The sequence below is a fragment of the Chlamydotis macqueenii genome, chromosome 9 (genome assembly GCF_036417535.1).
Source record: "Chlamydotis macqueenii isolate bChlMac1 chromosome 9, bChlMac1.mat, whole genome shotgun sequence".
NCBI lineage: Eukaryota > Metazoa > Chordata > Aves > Otidiformes > Otididae > Chlamydotis > Chlamydotis macqueenii.
Window position 1 is genome coordinate 22050455 of NC_141564.1, and position 20664 is coordinate 22071118.

A 20664-nucleotide genomic window follows, 5' to 3' on the forward strand; every position below is an offset into this window, starting at 1 on the left:
ACTTCTCAATGAAGAGTCCCACTGAGGAAATTTTTTTATATTACCTTCCCAAATACATAGCTTGTTCACAAGGAGAAGGCTCTGAGCATCAGATACACCGTAGCTTTTGAGCTATTAAGGACACGTAGATATTTACGTGGACAAGGTAGATACTAAAGTTAGCAAGAGTTCATACAGATAATCCTCTTCAGAGATTCTGGGGAGAGGGAATGGGGGACACACAGACCTAAGGTGACAACGTGAGTGCAAAAAATTAAGAATTGAATTTCAAGTTGATGAATAATGCATATACGGATGGGCACTGCATCACATTTTCTGAAGAAAAAGATCTATAAGGTTGGACTAGATGACCTTTAAAGGCCCCTTCCAACCCTAATGATTCTATGCTGACCACCTATGTCAGATATTCCCCATGCTGACCCTCCTGAGCATTCACAGGCGAGACCAGGCAGGTAGCAGTGACCACTGGCACGCATACCAGCCATTTCACGCGTACAGAGCCAACGCGTGATCCCGTGGCGCTGATTTGCCCACGCCATCAATCATTTTACAAGAACAGCAGCAAAGAATGAAAGATCCATGCTAAGAAGTGCCCTGTCACCACAAGCTTAGAAATCACTGTACCGTATGGAAAGGACAGCACGTGCCAGCACTGAATTCAAACCAAAAAAATCTCAGGAATAATAGCGAATGTGCTGTGAAAACAGGGCAAATGTAAAATTAAAGACAGAAAGCAATAAATATACATGAGTGACATCTGTAACAACATCGGAGAGTAGCTCAGGTTGGAAGGGGACCTCAGGAGAGGTCATCAAGCCCAACTTCTATCTGAAAGCTAGGAAAAAAAACCAGTGTGAAGTTGCCCTATGGAAAAACTTGTTAATAAAACCAAAGCCAATCTTTTTGGGAGAGAGAAAGTAGCTCACAGAATTATCATCTTATAGGATTTCAAATACTTAGTTTCCCATTTCAAGAGCCATAAAAAATTCTTAAGGCTTCTATGGACAGTTGATCTCCTTTCAGTAACAATCATAATTACTCACAGCTTCCTGAGCTCGGCTAAGCTATGGAGAACAGGACCCGTCCTGAGTCCCTCCCTTCGCAGGAAGCTGGTCTCACCTGCCAACCTCGCTCATAACACATTAAGTGCCAAGCTCAACATCTTTCTCCCAAGCCAACAAAGAGCTGAAACCCTTCTAAAATAGAAAATGATAGAGAGGAAAAAATCCAGTCTTAAATGCTCTACGTTGATAATACAGAATTGGTGAAAAGCCTTTTTTCCTAGCCCATTATTATTAAACACCGGCACAGAGAGGTGGTGGATGCTCCATCCCTGGAAACATTCAAGGCCAGGTTGGACGGGGCTCTGAGCAACCTGATCTGGTTGGAGATGTCCCTGCTCCCTGCAGGGGGGTTGGACTGCATGGCCTTGAGAGGTCCCTTCCAACCCTAACCATTCTGTGATTCTGTGACTCTTCTATAGAAGAGATTAGCTCTCTAGAGCATTTAGGGACGAGGACCATGAGGGTCTCCCAGACATCACAGATGCAGTGGTGGGAAGGTGGGGAAGAACAGGAGGAACAGAAGGGGAAGCCTTGACATGAAACAGGAGACTAAATTCAGAAAAATTACCTACAGCTGCTCAGGAAAGGTGGTGGGTGGCTGGGCATGATTCACCTACTTAGCACTGACTGTCCTTGAATAACAGACAGCTGATTTGCTTTTTAATCCTTGTCCCTTCCTCCCTCCCTCTCAGCTAATCGAGCACTGAGCATCCCACACGAATACATAAAAGCTCTGTACATCAGCCCCCTGACATGAACACCGGGGCTGGCAGAGACAGGCAGCAGAGACGCGCTGTGTTCCTCCTTCGCTATCGGGAACAGAAGTTCAGTCACGTCAAGGAAGAGCCCAACTTACACTTCGGGTCATCGTCCCGTTATAACTTTTCCTCTCCACATCTGTTCCCCACATCTGCCGTGGCAAAATCCTTCCTCCTAGGAGGAAGCTGGGGGTGGGGATGAATTCCTCATGAATGCTCAATGGAATCCTCTGAGGGACAGTACAAAAGTCTGAGTTATCCTGTAGATCTCAGTGTCTCAGAGATATTATAGCCATCCCAAGCCACAGCATCAGGTTCCCAGGCTGCGGGTTATTCGGATCCAGCGTTTCAGACTGACCTTTCACAGCAGAGAAGCCAGCTGTAAGACCTGGACCACATCTAACTTTGTATTTTGGTCATCTCTTTTTTTTTTTTTTTCCCCCAGAGTTCTGGGTCATAACCAAAACTCAACTGATACAACCAAGAGTAACTGCCCCTAAAAATTACTTTCCCAGCAGCTGCTGGGTGCTAACAGGGTTTCAGTGTTAAGTCTTGCTGAACTAAAGGCTGTTATTATATGCTTCTGTTAGGCTGTGTCTATGTTCCTCTCCGCACGTACAGCACAAATGTAATTTTCAGACCTTTCCAACCGTACTTTCAAACACCAAGCACAGCTTTAAAAAAAACAGGAAAAAAAATACTTGTCATTTCAAGGTAAGTTTGAAGTTTCCATGAACAGTTTTCGTGTTTGTATGAACAGCAGCTGTGTACGTAAATGGTTTGAAATAGCTAAAAGCTCGAAACAAATTAACATTTTCCCATTGCAAATAGAGATTTTAGGTTTGTTCTGCATTCTTTCCTTTGCAGAGGAAAAGGTCCAGCTCAAGACTTCGCTCCTGGCCACAGAAAGTATTTACTGTTTCAACAGCCTTTCCATTCCAAGGCAATGACATCAGCAGCAGCGCTTCGCAAACCTTCAGTCTAATTCTCAAGCAGAGCTCCATGCTCACAGATATGCCAGTCATAACACGACATGCTTTCTCAGAATTTGTTCCAGATTTATTGGGGCTGTGACCGGCTTTAATGCTAGGAAAGATCTTTTATCAGTCACGTACAGCACAACCTACAGCCCGCACGAAAATGAACTCTTCAAAACACAGTGAACTGCCTGCCGGTGTCAAAGCTGAAGAGCCAAAGACCACCACATGCAGACTTTGTCATTTCAGAGAACTGTAGAAATAGACACTAAAAACCTCCTTGTACAAGAACAAATCTAAAAGGGCAGATGCCATGCTGCAGCTGAGTCACACAAAGCAGGACCAGAGGGGATGTGACAGTCATAGAGTCCATCCTCCTACACCGAAACACGATCATCTCTACCTACACCATTCCTCAGAGACAGCTGCCTAGCTCATTTTTTAAAAAAATAAATAAAAATTAAATAAATAACCTCCACCCCATGATCCTTGGCTAGGCACTCTACCACAGCATCTACCTCTCCTCATCACTGGGCAGATAATCGCAACTTCCCCGGCCGCTCCGCAAGCCCATTACCTTCTCCTGCACACCCAGCGCAGATAATTTCATCAACCACTGTCTTTGTTGCAACCTTTCACATACTCGAGGCATTTTTTTTTCTCTTTAAACGAAGCAAACTCATTTCTTTCATAGCCTATGTTTACCCCACTTACTGCTGTCCTCTGGAATGGTTTTAACTTGGTCTCTCTCCTCCTGAAGACGCGGTACCAGCTCTGGACACCCCACCCCACCCCAGCCCAGCCCCTCCCAGCACCAACCAAGGAGCCACATATCTGTTCACACAGCTCGCTTTGAGGTTTCTTCTTCTCTTTGTCTATAAGGCAACCTGACTTTTAGTTTTTGTAGTCTACTATACCTCCCAGAACTACTCTGCAGAACTATTACACAGTTTAAAAAAAAAAAAAAAAAAAAAAAAAAAAAAAAAAAAAAAGCAGCTTTGAGAAGGACTGGCTAAAATGTAATACGTTGCTCTTGTCTTGATCAAACTGTTTTTCTTTCAAGGCCGTTCTAGTTCTCCTGTCCTCCTTCCTTCCCCCTTAACCCATCAAGCACACTCAACCCTATCAGAGTCTGATACGGACTATAATTTAATAAGCATCAATCCTTATTCCATCCTTCAAGTCCTTAATGAAAATATTGAACACAATCAGACCTAGGACAGATTCCTGCCTAATCCAATTTGATGGATCTTTCCAGCTTGTGAGGGAGGCAGTCCGGCGCAGGACGGGGTCAGGGATAAACCGCAGGGCTACGTGCTGGCTGACAGATGTAATATTGAGAAAAGCAAAGCCAGTGTCACCCTGAATGCACGGCGCTCTCTGCAACTCTTCCCAGCGCCACTGCCACAATGGGCAAATCAGGGAGCCCTTTAGAATAACAAAAACCTGTGAAAGAAATATTTATATTCAAAGCAGGCAATCACACCGTGCTAAAATATAATACACTACGGAGGACTATTAATTAAGCCTACAAATACCTGGATGAGATTTTAATTCTAAATATTAAATATTTCAAATTTCTGCTGATTACATGAAAGCTAATAACAACACCCGCGATAAAACACAACTGCAGCTCCCACATCCAGGGCAGAGAGACTGACACTATCCAACTTCAAGAAAAGATCAAATCATTGAAAGACGTTCTAATTCTTAAAAAATTGCTGTGCATCAGCATCTCACGTAAGTTTTCCACTTCTAAGAGCCTTCCCACTGCTGCTATCTTAATCCTCCTGCTAAAATGCCTTACTCTTTCAGTATTTGACCTTAAAGACCAAATCATATGTAGGGAGCAAAAAATCAAACCACCTTCTAAATAACCAAAGGTAAATAAATGAAAAATCTCAGAAAGTTAAATTTTCTAATCTCAAAGAAGAAAAAAAAAAAAAAAAAAGTCTAGCCATCCTGACTCACTTGGCCTTAAAGCCAAGGATAACTGATGTGTTCTCAGCATCACTGTATTTCATGCACAAATGTAATGACACGTTTCAGAGACGTCCTGGCCACAGTCCATATCCATTAACCAGAGAATTTTACCTTGACTGCTTTAGTATCCCACTGTCATGGGGCAGGATACTCCAAAATACCTGGAGTGTAAACTCAGATCAAACGGCTTGTCTCTCTGCTTCAAGCCACCTTCCTTTAACCAAAGATCTCTGCTGTCGGATGGGTAAGCGTCAGATGTTTCCACATCAAGCAGACATGGAAGCACTCAGATGAATGTAACGACGTCACTTCTGCTAAAACGTGTTTTTAAAATATTGTTTTGATCTGTATTTTCGTTGGGAGGGAGCAAGGAAAATAAGATCAGTAGTAACCTAGAGGGGAAACGGAACGCTGGATGCAAGGGACAAACGGAGTGTAAGTGACATCTTGGGTTTGTTTTTCTCTGCTTCTTTGCTGCTACTGCTGGAAGACAGCAATAACAACTCCTACTTTATTGGCCCAAGATCTGAGCGAATTCCTACTGTGAGCTCGCAGTTGGTCCGTTAGAAGGCAGAAAAGGGCTTTCTTCGTAAAACACAGCCACCCCCATCTCTATCACATACATTTCACATCTTAAGAAAGCGCTGCGCGCATCTCACAAAGAAGATAACAGAGGCAACGCGCTGCATATGGCTGCAGCTGGCCGGGTTTGAAGGAACACCAAATTAAACAATGACACAACCCACGGAACAGAGACAGCCCAAGCCGAATCTGCTGGAACAACAAGCCGCTTACACTCAGGACCTCTTCTTGGAGAGCTCTCCTTCGTACCTTTGACTTGCTTTAGCTTATTTTCTGTGTCAAAATATTTTTTTTTTCCCCCTTCATTTTTGGCAGCTTCCCTTTTGCTGTTCTGTAACAGCAGCCGGCACCCTACGTGGGTTTGAGAAGGCAGGAAAAACTTTGCAGGTAAAGGGCTGGCTAGCAGGCTGCCACAGGCAGTGGCCACCCCTCCGTCTTCTTCTCAAGTACACTTTTAAAACTAGCACAGCCAATTCATACAGAAGTAGCTAAGCAGGAGCAACTATTTAAAATTCTGTTGATTTTCATTTGGAAAGAAGATTTTCTTCTCTAGTCTTGTCCCTTCTCTATGAGCGTTAGATAGCAGTGCCCTGTAGCTCACTGCAGTTCAGCAAGCATGCTACTATGAGTCCAAAGTAAATGGTCAGGAAAAAAAAAAGATACACCATCATTTTAATCAATCGTTTTCCCTTCCTGCACCTTACTTAAGGCATAGGAAGGTGTCTAAGGACTGCTGAGAGAACTGTTACAAGGTAAGTGAAATTATTTATGTTTCGCTGTTCTAAACAAGCATTACCTCCCTTCTTGCTTTTCTTCCTTTTCTCCATCATTTCTGATTTGGTTGGATTTACAGGAGCTACATATATGTGATACATCTTTGTAAATCATTTTTCTACCTATTCTTTCAGGAGTTTGTAAGCTGTCTACCTGCTACTTCCATTACTACCTTTGATTTCTAACAACAAGAACCTTTTCTGAATTGAGAAGGAGCCTGAAAGCCCTGCGTAAAATTTTCCTGGAGCCCCTGACTCCCCACTTTCTGGGTAAAAATCTGATGTCTCATTCTCGCTACAAACTTTGCCAGCAAACACTGATCTTTTCCTAGATACAATTAAGTTCTTCAAATCTCTCATGATCTTCTATCATAGTTGGGATGCGTGGCATCGCCTTACCCTGAATTCCTTTCGTTTACTTGCATGCTGTGACCGTCTGTCGGTTCGGTCTTCATCAATACTCCAGAGCCAGGGTCCAACCTGGCATGGCAGCCTCTGGCAGCCCCCCAAGCCTGATGAACGCAGTGGTCGTTCAAAAGGCAAGTAACTTCTGCAAAGACCACCACCTCACTATTGTTATGACCCGGGGCTGCCACAGCTGACACGGCCATAAAAGCCCTATGGGTTTCTCCAGCCCAAGGAGGGGAGGGACAACTGTGCGGCCAAGTACCCACGCTTCTTAAAATGTGAAAGGTCTCGGCCACTCAAAAGGAGTTCTGATGCCAGCTGTGAAATGACGTTATCTGGCATTTACGGAGGCAAGATTGCCTCTTGGAAAGAAAAGGTTCCCTTCAATCACAGCAACTGACTCTCAGCCACTGGGTGAAGTGAGAGCTTGAACACCACAAATACAAAGGAGTCTCAAGACTTCTTCTCCTTACACTAATGAAAAGCACAGGTTTGACAGCACCAAGAATTACAGTCTTCTCTTCCCAAGCAGGTCACAGAGAGCTCTGTTACATCCCACCACCGGCTTGAGGAGCAGCAGACAGCACGGGCACGTCTCTGTCACCCTCTGGTCTCCCTGCCCTCACAGCCAGCAGGTCTACCCAGGGCAGAGGTGATCCCGACACCCTGTAAGAACTGAGGTGGAAAGCACAATCCCTATCAAACACAGACTTTGACAAGCCTCCAGTGCCACCGGCCTAGGGTTTTAAATCCTGGGACTGCTGGCCCATGCCAACCAGGAGATATTTCTCTCTGAAATACGATCCGCAATGCAAGGGGACAATGGCATCAGTATGGAACCCAAAATAAAACTTTTTCTTGACCTTCAAAAATACAACCACATGAAAAATGGCCAATAAAAGCCTTTGATAATCTGCCCGTTACACACAATAATAGCATTTTCCTGATCAAACACAAAACTAGCAAAATAACCTGCAAAACTGCATATTTGCACAGGAAAACAATCAGACAGCACAGCCAAAACAGGCTCCATAGGAGCTCCAACTCGGTCGGGACTAAAGAGAGCTGCTCAGCCAAAATTAACAACCTCCTTGGCAGCGACCCTCACGCAGCCACCGGGTTTGCTACAACAATACGAGGCAGCGGAGCGCTTCCCCAGTGCAAAGGCACAAGGCTGCCCAACACAGTCTGAGCAACTTCTGAGAAAATAACCACAAGCCAAGTTTTGCCCTCGAGTCACAACTCCTCAGCCTCGCTTGAATCAAAGAAGAAATGAACGGAGGAATGTCATCTTTAGATTTCACAGCGGGCAAGGACAAGTGCTTTGGGATGCTAGGTTTTAGCGATAACCCCCGTTTCACTCTCAAAAGCAGAGTCAAGAGAGAGCTATTCATCCCCTACAAGAGGGTAAGCAGGGAAAACTTTCTTTAAAACAGGATAAAAGTAGAAAAAGTATTATCTTTTCACTGTTCTTGATTTTGTCTTAACATGTTAAGACAGAAATTTTATTTCTAGGTGCCACTTCGACTATCTGCATGTTTTTAAAAGAGGTTAGACTTCACAGGAAAAGTCTGGTTTTAAGCAAAAAAAAAAAACAAAACCAAAACCACTCCAAATTACAATGCTTGAAATACAAAGATTTTTCATGGAGCCTGCACTGGGATTTTTCACCGTCATCCTAGCGAATGGTTGCAGCATCACGATATTCTTTGAATGAACCCCAGCCTAGTTTTTCTGTTACCGACGTAAATTATTGACCTCTTTTTCCAGACGAAAACTATGAGATAATCAGATTGCAATGAGTGGTGGGGGAGATCGCGGTAATCCAGGAAAAGAAAGAACTTTTTTTTCTTTCCGCTCAGCCCAGACACTACAGCTCAGAGATGGGGAAGACTAAGAGCTCCCACTTCCCTCTTTAAATCAACCCAAACACCTACAGATTGACAGCAGAACAGCAATAAGTTATCTTCCTCTGACAGATGACAATCCATTTACTCCCAGCCTAAACTGTTTGGCAGTCAAATCTGCATGATGAACTACTGTGTGAGCTAGAATTACATTAGAATGTACTTCTAGCTAAAAAAAAAATAAAAAAAAAAAATAAAAAAAAAAAAGTCAGGTGCTAAATTCCTACAATGCAAAAATAAAGGACGGCTGACGTGACGTAATCGGTGCCCTCCCATGCCCGTGATGTGAAGAGTGCACTCAAGAGTGTTTAGAAGAACCTCCGCTATAATGTCTGTACCAACTAACTGGCAGTGAGCTGGAAGAGCTGCCCATGCAATCAGCAGCCCTGTATGGGACAAGGGCAATATACCATCTCAGGTATTTGCACAACCAGTTTCACCACTGAGAATCTTTCCAAATATTTAAAATATTTTTCTGAAATATCCACCTGATTACAGCTCGCTGGGAAGGCTTCATCAAAGCTACAGGAGTTTCAGTTCGATCTGGATTTCATTGTTGAGACGAAATTCAGGCGAAAGTCACATGAATCACGGTAAATCAAAGCAGCTGCTGCTAAACGCAGCTCCTTACAGAAAAAAAAAATAAGCAAAAAACCGAACTAAAAGCTTCAGGACAAAATCTTTTCTAATAAACCTTGGAGAAAACCAAAACGGTTGCTTCATTTTAGAAGAACATCTATCCATTCCATTAATTGTAGTACTCAAGCATCACCCTGCATTTCTAAGAAGAAATGCTTCCTCCTTGCCTCCCCAGATAATGGAAAAGATATTCAAGGTCACAAAAACTTTGTAAATCAAATTCCACCCTTCCTCAGAAAAGGAAAACCCAACAGACGAGTTTTGAAGCACAGCCTAGGACAGTTAGGTAACCAGTTCCCATTAACTTCAGCGGGACACGAAATTTCATTTCATCGCCGTTGCAAACCCAGATGAATACACAGACGGACATTGTTCATAACATCTGTGTATACAAATAAAGGTTGTTCATTAAATTACTAGACTTAAAGGTGTTTTATTTTTAATAGCCCAGAGGGAGGAAGTGTTCTGCCTCTTGCCTATAAATCCCCTTTCCCTTCTGGCTCGCTGTCCCAGATATTGCCAAATAAGGGAAACGCGGTTCCCCTCCCATGTCGGTGGTCCACCTTATCTCCTCTTAACTGGTGAGAATACACTGTTTATCTTGCTCTGAAGCTCTGAGACCTTTGTGTAACTTCTCCCCAGCACGGGGATTTAGCCACTGAGCATTTACACAGGATGAAAATGTACTCTATATGTTTTTTCTGTTGGTTGGATATCTAAAAATTATGTAAACTGCGAGGAAAATGTCTCAGATTTCAGTCTTCTGGATTTGACTGTCAGTTGCAGCAGAAGCTGCAAATTCTTGAGATAACATGAAGATCCTCGGGGGGAAGAGGCTGTGCCTTACGTCATTCAGCACGGACTTCCCGATAAATCACGGAGCAGATAGCTTATCCAGTTCCCCCGGCCATGGCCATCCTGCTGGCAATGCGAGACAAGGGAGCGATGAAAGCAGAGGAAAACAAGAATACGAGAGTCTACACAGGACTTGATCAGGATTGTGAAAAACAGCCTTGGGGGAAAACCCCGGCCGCCATCAAAAGGGTTTTTAAGTCACCAATGAAGTCAAATAAAAGCCCTGGATTCAGATTGCCCTGCTCTTTACTAGATACGCCCAAACCTTCCTAGGTGGACCTTGAGCTGCGTTTCTAGCCAGCTAGCACAGTCATGAGGATTAGGGAACTTCAGCTGAGGTTTACTTTGTCTGAGCTTCTGCGACGACACTGAAGAACGTAACCAGAACCGTGGCCACCCATTCTGTCCCATTAGTGCCTCAGACCGCGGATGCCCAGGAGACCAACTCTCCGAGCAGCGTATAACCACGCCAGATGACATGTATCCACAGCCACCCTGATGTTTTGTTTGCATTTCCAGTTACAAAAAGCCTGGATGGAACCAAGTTTGACACATTTACGTTTGCCTTTGAAAGCAGCTGACACTGAAGATGGCAGAATACTGTGCAATTAAGAGGCGACGTTCCCATTTAGCTGATGAAGAGAATGTCTTATCAACAACTTCTGGTGCCTAAGTTATGAAGCTGGTTCTTTAGTCTTTCAAGATAAGTGCATAAAAATAGAGTGTGAATATCTCCCCTTTCCCCGCCCCAGCTCTCCCAGTTTGCAGGACTGTGTGTGAATGAAGCACAGAAGAGCTTTCTGCCACAACGAAGCAACGCGGTGTGAAAGAAGGCAGGACTGCCATGGCATTCAGGCTTCCCGTACACTTCGGGTTTGTTCCTGCAATAGGGATGGCAGCAGGACAAGACCTCTGTGCTCCCAACATTTCCCATGCAGACAAACTTTCATAGGCATTAAATTTTTTTTTTTTTTTTTTTTTTTTTTTTTGCACACAGTTGACTTCTGGGAAAGAGTCTGTCGAGATGCACTGGAAGGAACTACTCACAGGCAGCTCAAGGCAAAACACGGCTGGGTTTGGGGCTGGGTAAAGCAATGCTGAGGGAGGGAGTATGTTAGCACGGGGCACGGACTTGCTTTTCAGTACCACTGATCTCCCTGGGACATTCAGCTTTTACCTTCCTCCATCAAAGCCCCGTGATGCAAGCCAAGTTCCAAGACAGCAGAGGAAAGGGAGATTTATTTCTTTCCCTCACCACAGTGTCTCTCTTGGTGATGCTGGATATACACCTTAGCAACTCCTTTTGCTGAAGAGAAGACATAAATTAAACCTGATCTGGATAAATTCTTGCACGCATACAGATTCACATGAACTTGGGAATGTACTTTGCTTGAACTCTGCATAATGCCAGTATACTGCTAGCATATTCATCAGTCTGTACTGAGCTCGCTTAAGTGCTTACTTTATGTGACTATTCCGTAAAATATTCTTCGGTAAAGGATCTGTGCGGCCCAGCTGGTGGATTTGACTCTGGTACACAAAGGTATAACCTCAGCACGTTATCAGAAGTATCTGAAACTCGTAACCATTTTGTTTTCTGCCTGGACGAACAATCTCACAGCCTATTCTTTTAAGGAAAATGCAAAAGATAAAACAATGTTTAAGAAGTAGGCATATTTCCAAATAGAAAAAAAACCCAAAACCACAAGCTGAGTCATGATATGAGAGGTAGGGCAGAGGCACAAGAATACCACACTGGAAACTCCCTGGTGTCACAAATTAACTGTGGTTTCTCAAGCTCAGACTAGTGCCCTAATTAATACATCCTATTTCCTCTCACTTATTAAAACATAAAGAAAAACAGCATGCACATAACACACAATATATATTTCTAATTAGATATAAGTCTAAACAATTCAGCCAAGTAATATTATTTGCTGAAACTATTAAAAAATGCCGTAGGAACAGTAATACTATTCAGACTTCATATGTGATGCTGATCTGTACTCACAAGATTTAACATGTCTCTGTTTCCAGTAAATATTATGTTTCACATTTCATTACTTGCTATAATACTAAAATTCACAGATCCTGACAGACGTATTTTAGTCTTCAGAGTGTTTTTTTTCCCCCATGTTACTAATAAGATCACTCTGTCAGTTTTGACAATTGTCTCTTCAGGAGACAATCTTGTTAAATTTCTTTATTTTATAGAAGCAAAGACATTTAGGGAAACTGGGGAAGCTGTACTTATGTGGGGTATTTTCTATGTCAGCAGAAGAACTGTTTACGACAAATTTTGTCTGCAGAACAAAGGTCTTTATTACTGTGTACCAAATCATCAGTTCCTGGCTAGCAAACCATAAAAGTTACATATTTTGCCGTAGTCTTTCTCAGCCTCTGCGCTTACATGGACCAAAAGCAAAGAAACTACTCTTTGAAGCTTGTAAATCTACAGGATTAACAGGTACAGATACATACAGAGCCCAATAAGCTTGCAAAACAGATCCAGGACCAAAATAGAAAAGAATTGACAGGATCTAGAATGAGTAAGTAGAGGAACTTCGCCTGGTTCCTGTCTGCATTGAATCACTGCTCCCTCAATTTCCCTTTAATTCAAAGGCTCTGGATTAAAAAAAAAAAAAAAAAAAAAAAACAACAAAACTGGATACAGTTAAAAAACAAAACCAGAAAAAAACCCCCCTCTTTTCCTAAATATATTTAAATGTTACAAGGAAGAGAGAAAGAGAACAGGATAGGGTTGTATCATGAAAGCATCAGCTTTCTTTTTTCCATACGCCATCATCCACTCTGCAGCAGGTACTAAGAGCTTGCAGAGCGCAGCCCACACAGCTCAGGGGTACCTGCTGGTACCAGTTCTTCCCAGCATCAGCCCAGCTAGTTATACCAGTGAACTTCACTTCTTCATCTCAGAACTTCTGTTCTGCCGAGTTTAGTGCTATTAAAGTTTTTTCAAATTAAAACCACCATAGTTAGAAAGTTCTCCTGCTAAGCCCATTTTCCACGCGCTCCTGACGCATTCAGCTCCAAGAAACAAGCACGCGAAGCTGGCCACACCTCCTGAGATCTTCATCACAGCTGCTGAAGACAGACCGCTGGGCTCAATGGGCCTCTGCTAGACCTAGTAGGGCCAAATCTTCTCAAATCACCACAAAAAATTAGATGTTCTATACAGAACACTTACACAAAGGTGCACGCGACCACCCCCGGAGCCGCCTCCCAGCCCAGGCGAGGTCTGTTTATTCTGGCACCCAGTTCCCAGCACCCACCCAGCTCCAGGACAGGACGCACATAACAATCCATCTCCCGCTTTCTACTTTTACCCATTTGAAGTGTTTGCATTTTGGCTATCTTAGGTTCTTCAAACTTCAATGAGGATTAAAAAATAAAAATAATTATCTGATTTGAAGGAAATAATTCTGTTTTATTGACAAATAGGTAAAAGCATTGTACGAATGCTCAAAACTGCTTATGTTCCCACAGCACTCGCAGCCACGCACAGAACTTCTCAAACTACCGGATCACTACACGACCAAGAAGCGAACCACTGAGCACACGAGAAGGAAGTGACTCAGACTGAAATTCAGAAAGGACAGCATGAATGGGACAGGATTTCCGCTTACAGCTCCTTCTCCATGGCAAGGCTCCTTTATAAAAAAAAAAAAAAAAAAACCAAAACAAAACAAAAAAAACCAAAAAACCCCCCCAAAAAACCCCAACAAAAACCAACAAACCACCAACCAAAAACCAAAACACCCAATTTTGATCCCTCCTCTCCCATTCAGTTTTTTAAACAGCTCTGCAGAAAAGCTACAGGATGGGTTTTAAATCAGAATCCCTGCAACATACCTCCAAGTCTTCTGCCTGTACAGGACAGCATCCATCTTACCACAACAAACGCTCAGAATAGCTGCTAACTTTTCAAACAACTATAAGCCATCAGTTTCTTTTTTTTTTTCCCTAAAATGGCATGTTCCAGCATAAAACAGAAATCTTTATTTACAAGTGCACCTCCCAACATAAAGATACGATGCTGTCAACAGAGAAGGGCAGAGGAATTGCATTTATATGCCAGATCTGTAACCTTCCTACTAAAAAGCGGTCCTGATGCTATGCTATGGGACAAGCCTGGGAGAATGACACGTATCAGAAGCACCAAGGTATTTTCAGCGTACCATCATGCCGTACAGAGCACAGAGCAGCACGCGTTGGATCCACAGCTGAAGAGCTGACTGAACCCAAAGTACTCCAGAGTCACTGCCTGACTTTAATACAGTACCATCGGTGATGCTATCACCTCATTTCTTCTGCTAGTGCTGAACTGGCTTTTTGGGAAACCCTTGGTTCTTTTAATACTGGAAAGCAGCAGTAACTTATTGACGCATGGCAGAGTTTTCCTTGACTTTCCCTACCCAAGTGTCATGGGCACAACACACGCAATGAGGGTGTATTTTGATGGGAAAGTACACTGTTAACTTAAATATTTGATATCTTGTAATTTATGTCATAACTTTTTGAGAGAAAAAAAAAAAAAAAGTAGAGTTGTCCTTGCATTGCGCACTGTATGTTTTCTACAATATCACTCTTACAGTACTCCGCACAAGCTCAGTGCAGGTGTAGCAGAGATTGCTTGGAGGTGCTCAGGAAGGAGCCACACGCACCTCAAAGAAATTACGACCGAGGAACTACATCACAATCTTGACTAAGAAATTCATTCACCTCCAGTATTTCTAAGTTTTACTCCAAATTCATACATTCCTACTTCTCTCTTAAGGGTTTTTTGGCTAAGTGGTTTTCTAAGTAAAGATTCTCATTCTGTATATACTATATATATATTTTATAGTTTTTCCAGGCTACTCTGCAATTTTGGAAGCAGCTGCACAGCACCATCCAATTTTTAACCATTAGCAGGCTTGAATCAATACACATGCACAAAATGTGTGCATTTAAACAGCTTTTCTGCCTCTTGCTTCTGACACATTCTTTTTCTGGGCCACTGTAAACACTGTTATTTTAGCAGCATGAATCAAAACGATCAGCTGTTCCCAGATTGCTTTTAACTCTCACCCCAGTTACCCGCACAGCCGTGGTTGTCAGGTATGGCCGTGTCAGTCAAGTATCATTCAATAAATCCCCAAATAATTCAAGAAGAGAGAGAGAAACTAAACATAAAGCAGCAGCTATGATAGAAGCTTATAAATATCCAGCAGAAGCTTACTTTAGAGCTTGGTTCGGTAAGTTGGATTTATCAGGAAGGTGGGGCAACTGATGCTTATTTGCATGGTCTGCTGTTATGGACTTTTTCACAGTTTGGGGGAAGACTCCATCATTCGCTGTTCCCACTTTTAAGGCCCTGTCTGGCTGAGAGGAGTTTGCAGGAAACTCTTAAATTCCAGGTTTATAAATTACTTCTAGATTATTTTAAAAGTGATCATCCAGGCTGACAGTACCCACTGAAGCTATTCTGTAGTTTAGCTAGGACTATGCTTTATTCCAGGTCTTTCACGCAGGCGCTTCTACACACCTCATGTATTCCTCCACAGACTAGAGTAAAAAAAATTAAAAAAAAAAAAAAAATCACAAACATAAATAAGAATATTAAAGGTCGTATAAGCTGATTGACAGGAAATAATTAGGAAGCCTAATGTAGTCATTCATTTTCTTGGATTAAAGCGTTCCCAAATAGAGCTTCTTGCTAATTGTAAAGACCCCGAAGCACAGCTGCAAATCCTCCTTCCTTACCAAGCCAGCAGTACTTTTTTCACCTTCGGCTATGAATTAATTTACTTTCCATGAGTATTTATTTCAGTTACATCTCACTGGTACACAGTCAAATAAATATACAGACTATATAGATAATGGAAAAACTATGTTGTGTGCATAAATTCACATGAGAGATTTCAAAGTGCACTACATCACAAATATCCTAGGCTGTGCTGGGTATAAGCTTGCTTACTACATAAAAGTTTGTTCAGTCAGGTGCAGTCGCAGCAGTCAGGAAAGAGACAGGCAGAGAACAGAACGGCAGAAAGGTAAAATTGGGTATAACAAGTTATTGAACTAAATTCAAGTAGAACTGGCTACATGTAGAATGGCTTGTGGTAAATGACAGTTGTGATAAGTGATCAGACAAATGACCTAACGTTTTACTGTAGACTTTCAGTTTTTTATGATAAGTCTATAAAAATATTGAGGAAAATTATTTCAAAAGTTACAAGATCTACATAACCACTATTTCCAACGGCTAAGATAAAGCATTTCCTTCTCAAATTTTTTCTGTTTCAACTAATTCCACTTTCATTGAACTTTCACATAAGCAAACTTGTTTTTTCAGCAATTGTCTCTAAATGTTAGAATCACAGAATGGTTCGGGTTGGAAGGGACCTTCAAAAGTCATCCAGTCCAACCCCCCTGCTAGATGCAGGGACATGCCCAACCAGATCAGGTTGCTCAGAGCCTCATCCAACCTGGCCTTGAACGTTTCCAGAGATGGGGCATCCACCACCTCTCTGGGCAACCTGGGCCAGTGCTCCACCACCCTCATTGTAAAATATTTTTTCCTAATATCTAATCTAAATCTACCTCCCTCTATTTTAAAACCATGTTCTAGTAAGTTCACTACATTCACCCAGGAGATGCAGAGTACTGCTATCTAGTAGTCAGGTTTTGGTTATAGCTGAAGTGCCCGTACGGATTTTTGTGAAGTGTCAAGAGCCCTGTATGAAAAGCAAAATAAAACTAAGAACTTGCCCATAAAATACATTCCTGCTTCCAACAGATAAAAAGAGAATGATGCTGCACCTACTCAGGAGCAGTCATGGAAGACGGGGAGGCAACCGGTTCATCTTACAAAACAAATAGAGTAGAGCAAGCTCGACGTTTATATTCAAGTTCACACTGTATTAACACTGCCTTCATGTGTGGGTGGCAGTGGTTTTTGGCATAGCTACTAGATCCATATCCAGGCGGTCATAAGCCAGGAAGGTGCAATAAAAAGGAATTAAAAATAAATAAAACTGTCTTTACCATGTGGGTCTTGTTCATTCGACTTTGGGCTGCTCCTCGCTCTGCGCTCCGGTTTCTTTACTGCCGGAGCCCCCCCGCCGCCGCCGCCGCCTCCTCCGCTGCTTGCTCCATTGTGGCTCTTTGCGTAACCATTATATACAGTCGCGCAGCTGCCTATATGGCTTTTGTAGATGGATGAGGGAGGACTATTCAGACGGTTTTGGCGATCGATCTGTCTGTCTTTCAGTTTTTTGTGCTGTGGTTTGCCGTACTGATCTTCCCTGGTAATATAGCTGGACATCCCATATAGTGGTATGATTTCTGAAATGAAAGAATTCACTCTTGTTAACTAAGAGCCACAAAATCACTGATTTTTTTTTTTTTTTTTTTTTTTTTTTCAGAAAACTAAAAATTCTTGACCATGTCTAAATGAAACTATGTCAGATCTTTCTGGAAATAGATTTTACAACAAACTACGTTTTTTCTGCAGGACTGATAATTTCTTTGGTATTATATTACGTATGCTCATCGGCTGTTTGAGACTTTAGAATCACAGAATGGTTTGGGTTGGAAGGAACCTTCAAAGGCCATCCAGTCCAACCCCCCTGCAAGGAGCAGGGACATCTCCAACCAGATCAGGTTGCTCAGAGCCCTGTCCAACCTGGCCTTGAATGCTTCCAGGGATGGGGCATCCACCGCCTCTCTGGGCAACCTGGGCCAGTGTTCTACCAATATAACTCTTTGGATGCGTGCATATGAACAAGTGAAATACAGCAATTAGGGGGATAGTTTTTCCCCTCCTTTTCAGTCTTTGTGTTTTGGTGACACAAATTTCAAGGAAAAATCCAGAGAGACTGGTATTTCGGAAAAAGCCTTCCTAAGTTCACAGCAATTTAGTAGTTTCTTCCCCAGGGCCTGACTGGACAGAATAGGCTGAGATGCCCTGGTTTCAAGCTGCTGTCACTGATTACACGCAATTTAATTTCCCAGTACAAATAGACTTTACAATCATGTCAATTGTGCCTGCCTAAGGAGAGAAGTGCAGCATGAAGTAGAAGATTTGGGCATGTAAAACTGCCTAAAAAAGCTCGAGAAATACCATAAATATCACATGTACATTTCAGAGACACTTTATTAAATAAAATTGCCCCTTCTCGCCCCCCTAAGAATGACCATCTCTAATCTAAGGCAGGTCAGCTCGCAGGAATTGGAATATTTTCTGCTTTTCTCTGTAGTTCAATCCTCCTTTTTGCACTCCACTTCGAGCGCGAAGCTTGAACAAATTCATGCCCAAAACAACAGTTTTGCCTTTGTTAGCAAAATAACAATTGATACTTGATATATTCTTCGTATTTTTTCTACATCCATTCAGAAGTTATTGTTCACACTTCTGAAGCAACTAAGCATCCTATGCACCACTGGAAGCCTTGTTTTTAAGCTGAGATTACCATGCATGCTATATTGTAGTTTTGCAAGTCATTTAAACTAGACACATTTTCTCTTTGCTATTTCAGTGTGTCTTGGTCTGCATCTTTCCTTATCTAGCTACATGATCATATTTGTATTCTCACAGCAACTAACTGTCTAAAACCAGCATGCTGCAAATAAATGCATTTGCTGTTTAAAGTACAAGTCATTGTACAGCAAATGGGAAATGGTGGATTACTGCTCATCAGTACAATATTTATCACTTCAGTTATTTCAGTGTTACAGCTATAGGTCAATTCTGTAAAGCAACAAAGGACTTTTTTTTTTTCCATTTTATTTTTAAGTTGAATGGGCTTCTTGGAAACTCCAGGCTACAGAAATACTCAACACCCTTCTAACTTGCAGCTCTGTGTTCACTTTGCACACTACCATGTCTGCACGCATGACTTTGTCAAGCAATCTGACAAACTGTCCTGTTCCCTTTCCAAGAAAAATGTCCCTGCCCTACGTATCTGGCTGGCTACACCGTCCTGCTGGTTTCCTGAGCTTCCCACTTCCTCGCCCCAGTATAATGCAGTTAAACGTCAGCTGCAGGGGTCCATTGCCCACTAGAAAATGCGGTCTGTTGGTCAGCAGAAACTTCAAAAGCTAGCATCAATAGACATCTCCCTCCTTCTCTTTCTGCCCCTTCCTTCCCACTCCAGCAGAACCTCACTTCTGGTGATAAGGCTTAAATATATTCTTCAAAAACAATCTTAACTGCAAGTAGTTCAGCAGTAATGTAAAACCATGAATCCTGAACCGATTTCCACATTAAACATCCCAAGTAGCTTTGCTGCCTGCTTTTTTGGTTAACACCCTCTTTCAGATTACACAAAGACTTATCTCCAGGGTGGCAGAGACACAACAGGGCATAGTTCAGACAGAAATATGCCCCTTCCACTCCTTGTCTTGCAATTATTTACTCATGGCCTGATTAGGGTTGCCACGCTACCCTGTGGTATCGGACAATGCTCTTCAATGACTTACTGCACAGTCTCAACCAAAATAACAAACAGAAAATGCCTGTTATTTCTTGGAAAACTACGGCTGGGGGGCAGAAGGCACATTACAGCCAACAGGAAGAGGTATTCGGCTTTTCCCACTGGAAATTATTTCGGCAAGCCATACTCGGATCCAGTCCTTTGTACACATCCTGATTCCCAAGCCAGAACTGACACGTTTTGTCCCTTGGCCTTCTGTACAATGCTGCACCATGACACAGCAAGAGCAATTGGCATGACTCATGTCCCTAGTTTGGAGCATGGGATGGGACTTTTTTTTCCCCAGTGTATTTAGAAATTAAATTACAATTGGTTTTGTTTCTGCAACCTAGCATTGGGACAGAGGATTGTTCCACATCGCTGCACTCTGGATGACTACACCTCCCGACACTGAAGAAGGAGGCTCCATTCATGTGGGCAAAGTCACTCTACAAGTTTTCCAATTAATTTCCACTCTTACTTTCTTGACTTGTTAAAACTTGCTGAACAAAGATCTGAAATATCAGTACCTTCCTTCCAGCTCACCTTGTTCTCCATATATTGTAGGAGGAAGATGATGCTGTGGGAAAAACTGTGGTGGCATGTCCCCAGGTCCAGTGACAGGAGGATAAAAAGCTGTATGGGAGTTGTGAATAAAATGGGGATGATGCGTCAGGTATGGAGGTAAGTGATGGGTTGGTGAGATGGCCGAAGGATAGCTAGGAGGGTAACACTCCGGAGACTGGGGGGTAACCACCACCCTCCGAACGCCGGTGTTGTCTTCTATCACCTGGAAGGGAAGGCAAGGAAATGAGCATGTTATGCAGCATCTGAACCACAGGTTTTTAAAACAGTGCTGTTTACCATTGTGCTCCCATTAGAAAATGGTGGGTCCTTAGGTTTGTTCATAAACACATTTCTAAAATTAATATCAGCGCAAGTAATCATAGCGGTGACGCGGCTTTTCTCGGAGACTCAGCCACACTAATGGCTGGGAGACTCACTGCTGCTCGTGTTAACGACGTGGGGAAGAGACTAAATAAATAACCTGTATTTAGGGAGTGAAACAATTGAAAAAGGAACACAGAGCACCAAAATAAGAGTACTCATTGGGACCAACCTTACCTTCTGCACATAAAATTTCTACCCCTGATTCTGACAGCACTCAGAGTGAGCAGGGAGTCAGTAACCCTTGGGAACCAGCTGGCAATGCTGCTGCGGAGAGGCTGCGCGTGTGCACAG

General features: G+C 42.7%; 1 protein-coding gene across 2 annotated transcripts in view; it reads right to left on the reverse strand.

Annotated features, from left to right (window-relative positions):
- Window positions 1-20664, reverse strand: part of FNDC3B (fibronectin type III domain containing 3B) — a 192319-nt gene that overhangs the window by 71836 nt on the left and 99819 nt on the right. For both annotated transcript variants that reach the window (XM_086754486.1, XM_086754487.1), the window contains 2 exons: window positions 19969-20212; window positions 16994-17293 (listed from right to left, as the gene is read on the reverse strand). In XM_086754486.1, coding sequence (XP_086610612.1) covers window positions 16994-17293; window positions 19969-20212 — 544 coding nt within the window. The remainder of the gene's footprint in view (window positions 1-16993; window positions 17294-19968; window positions 20213-20664) is intronic.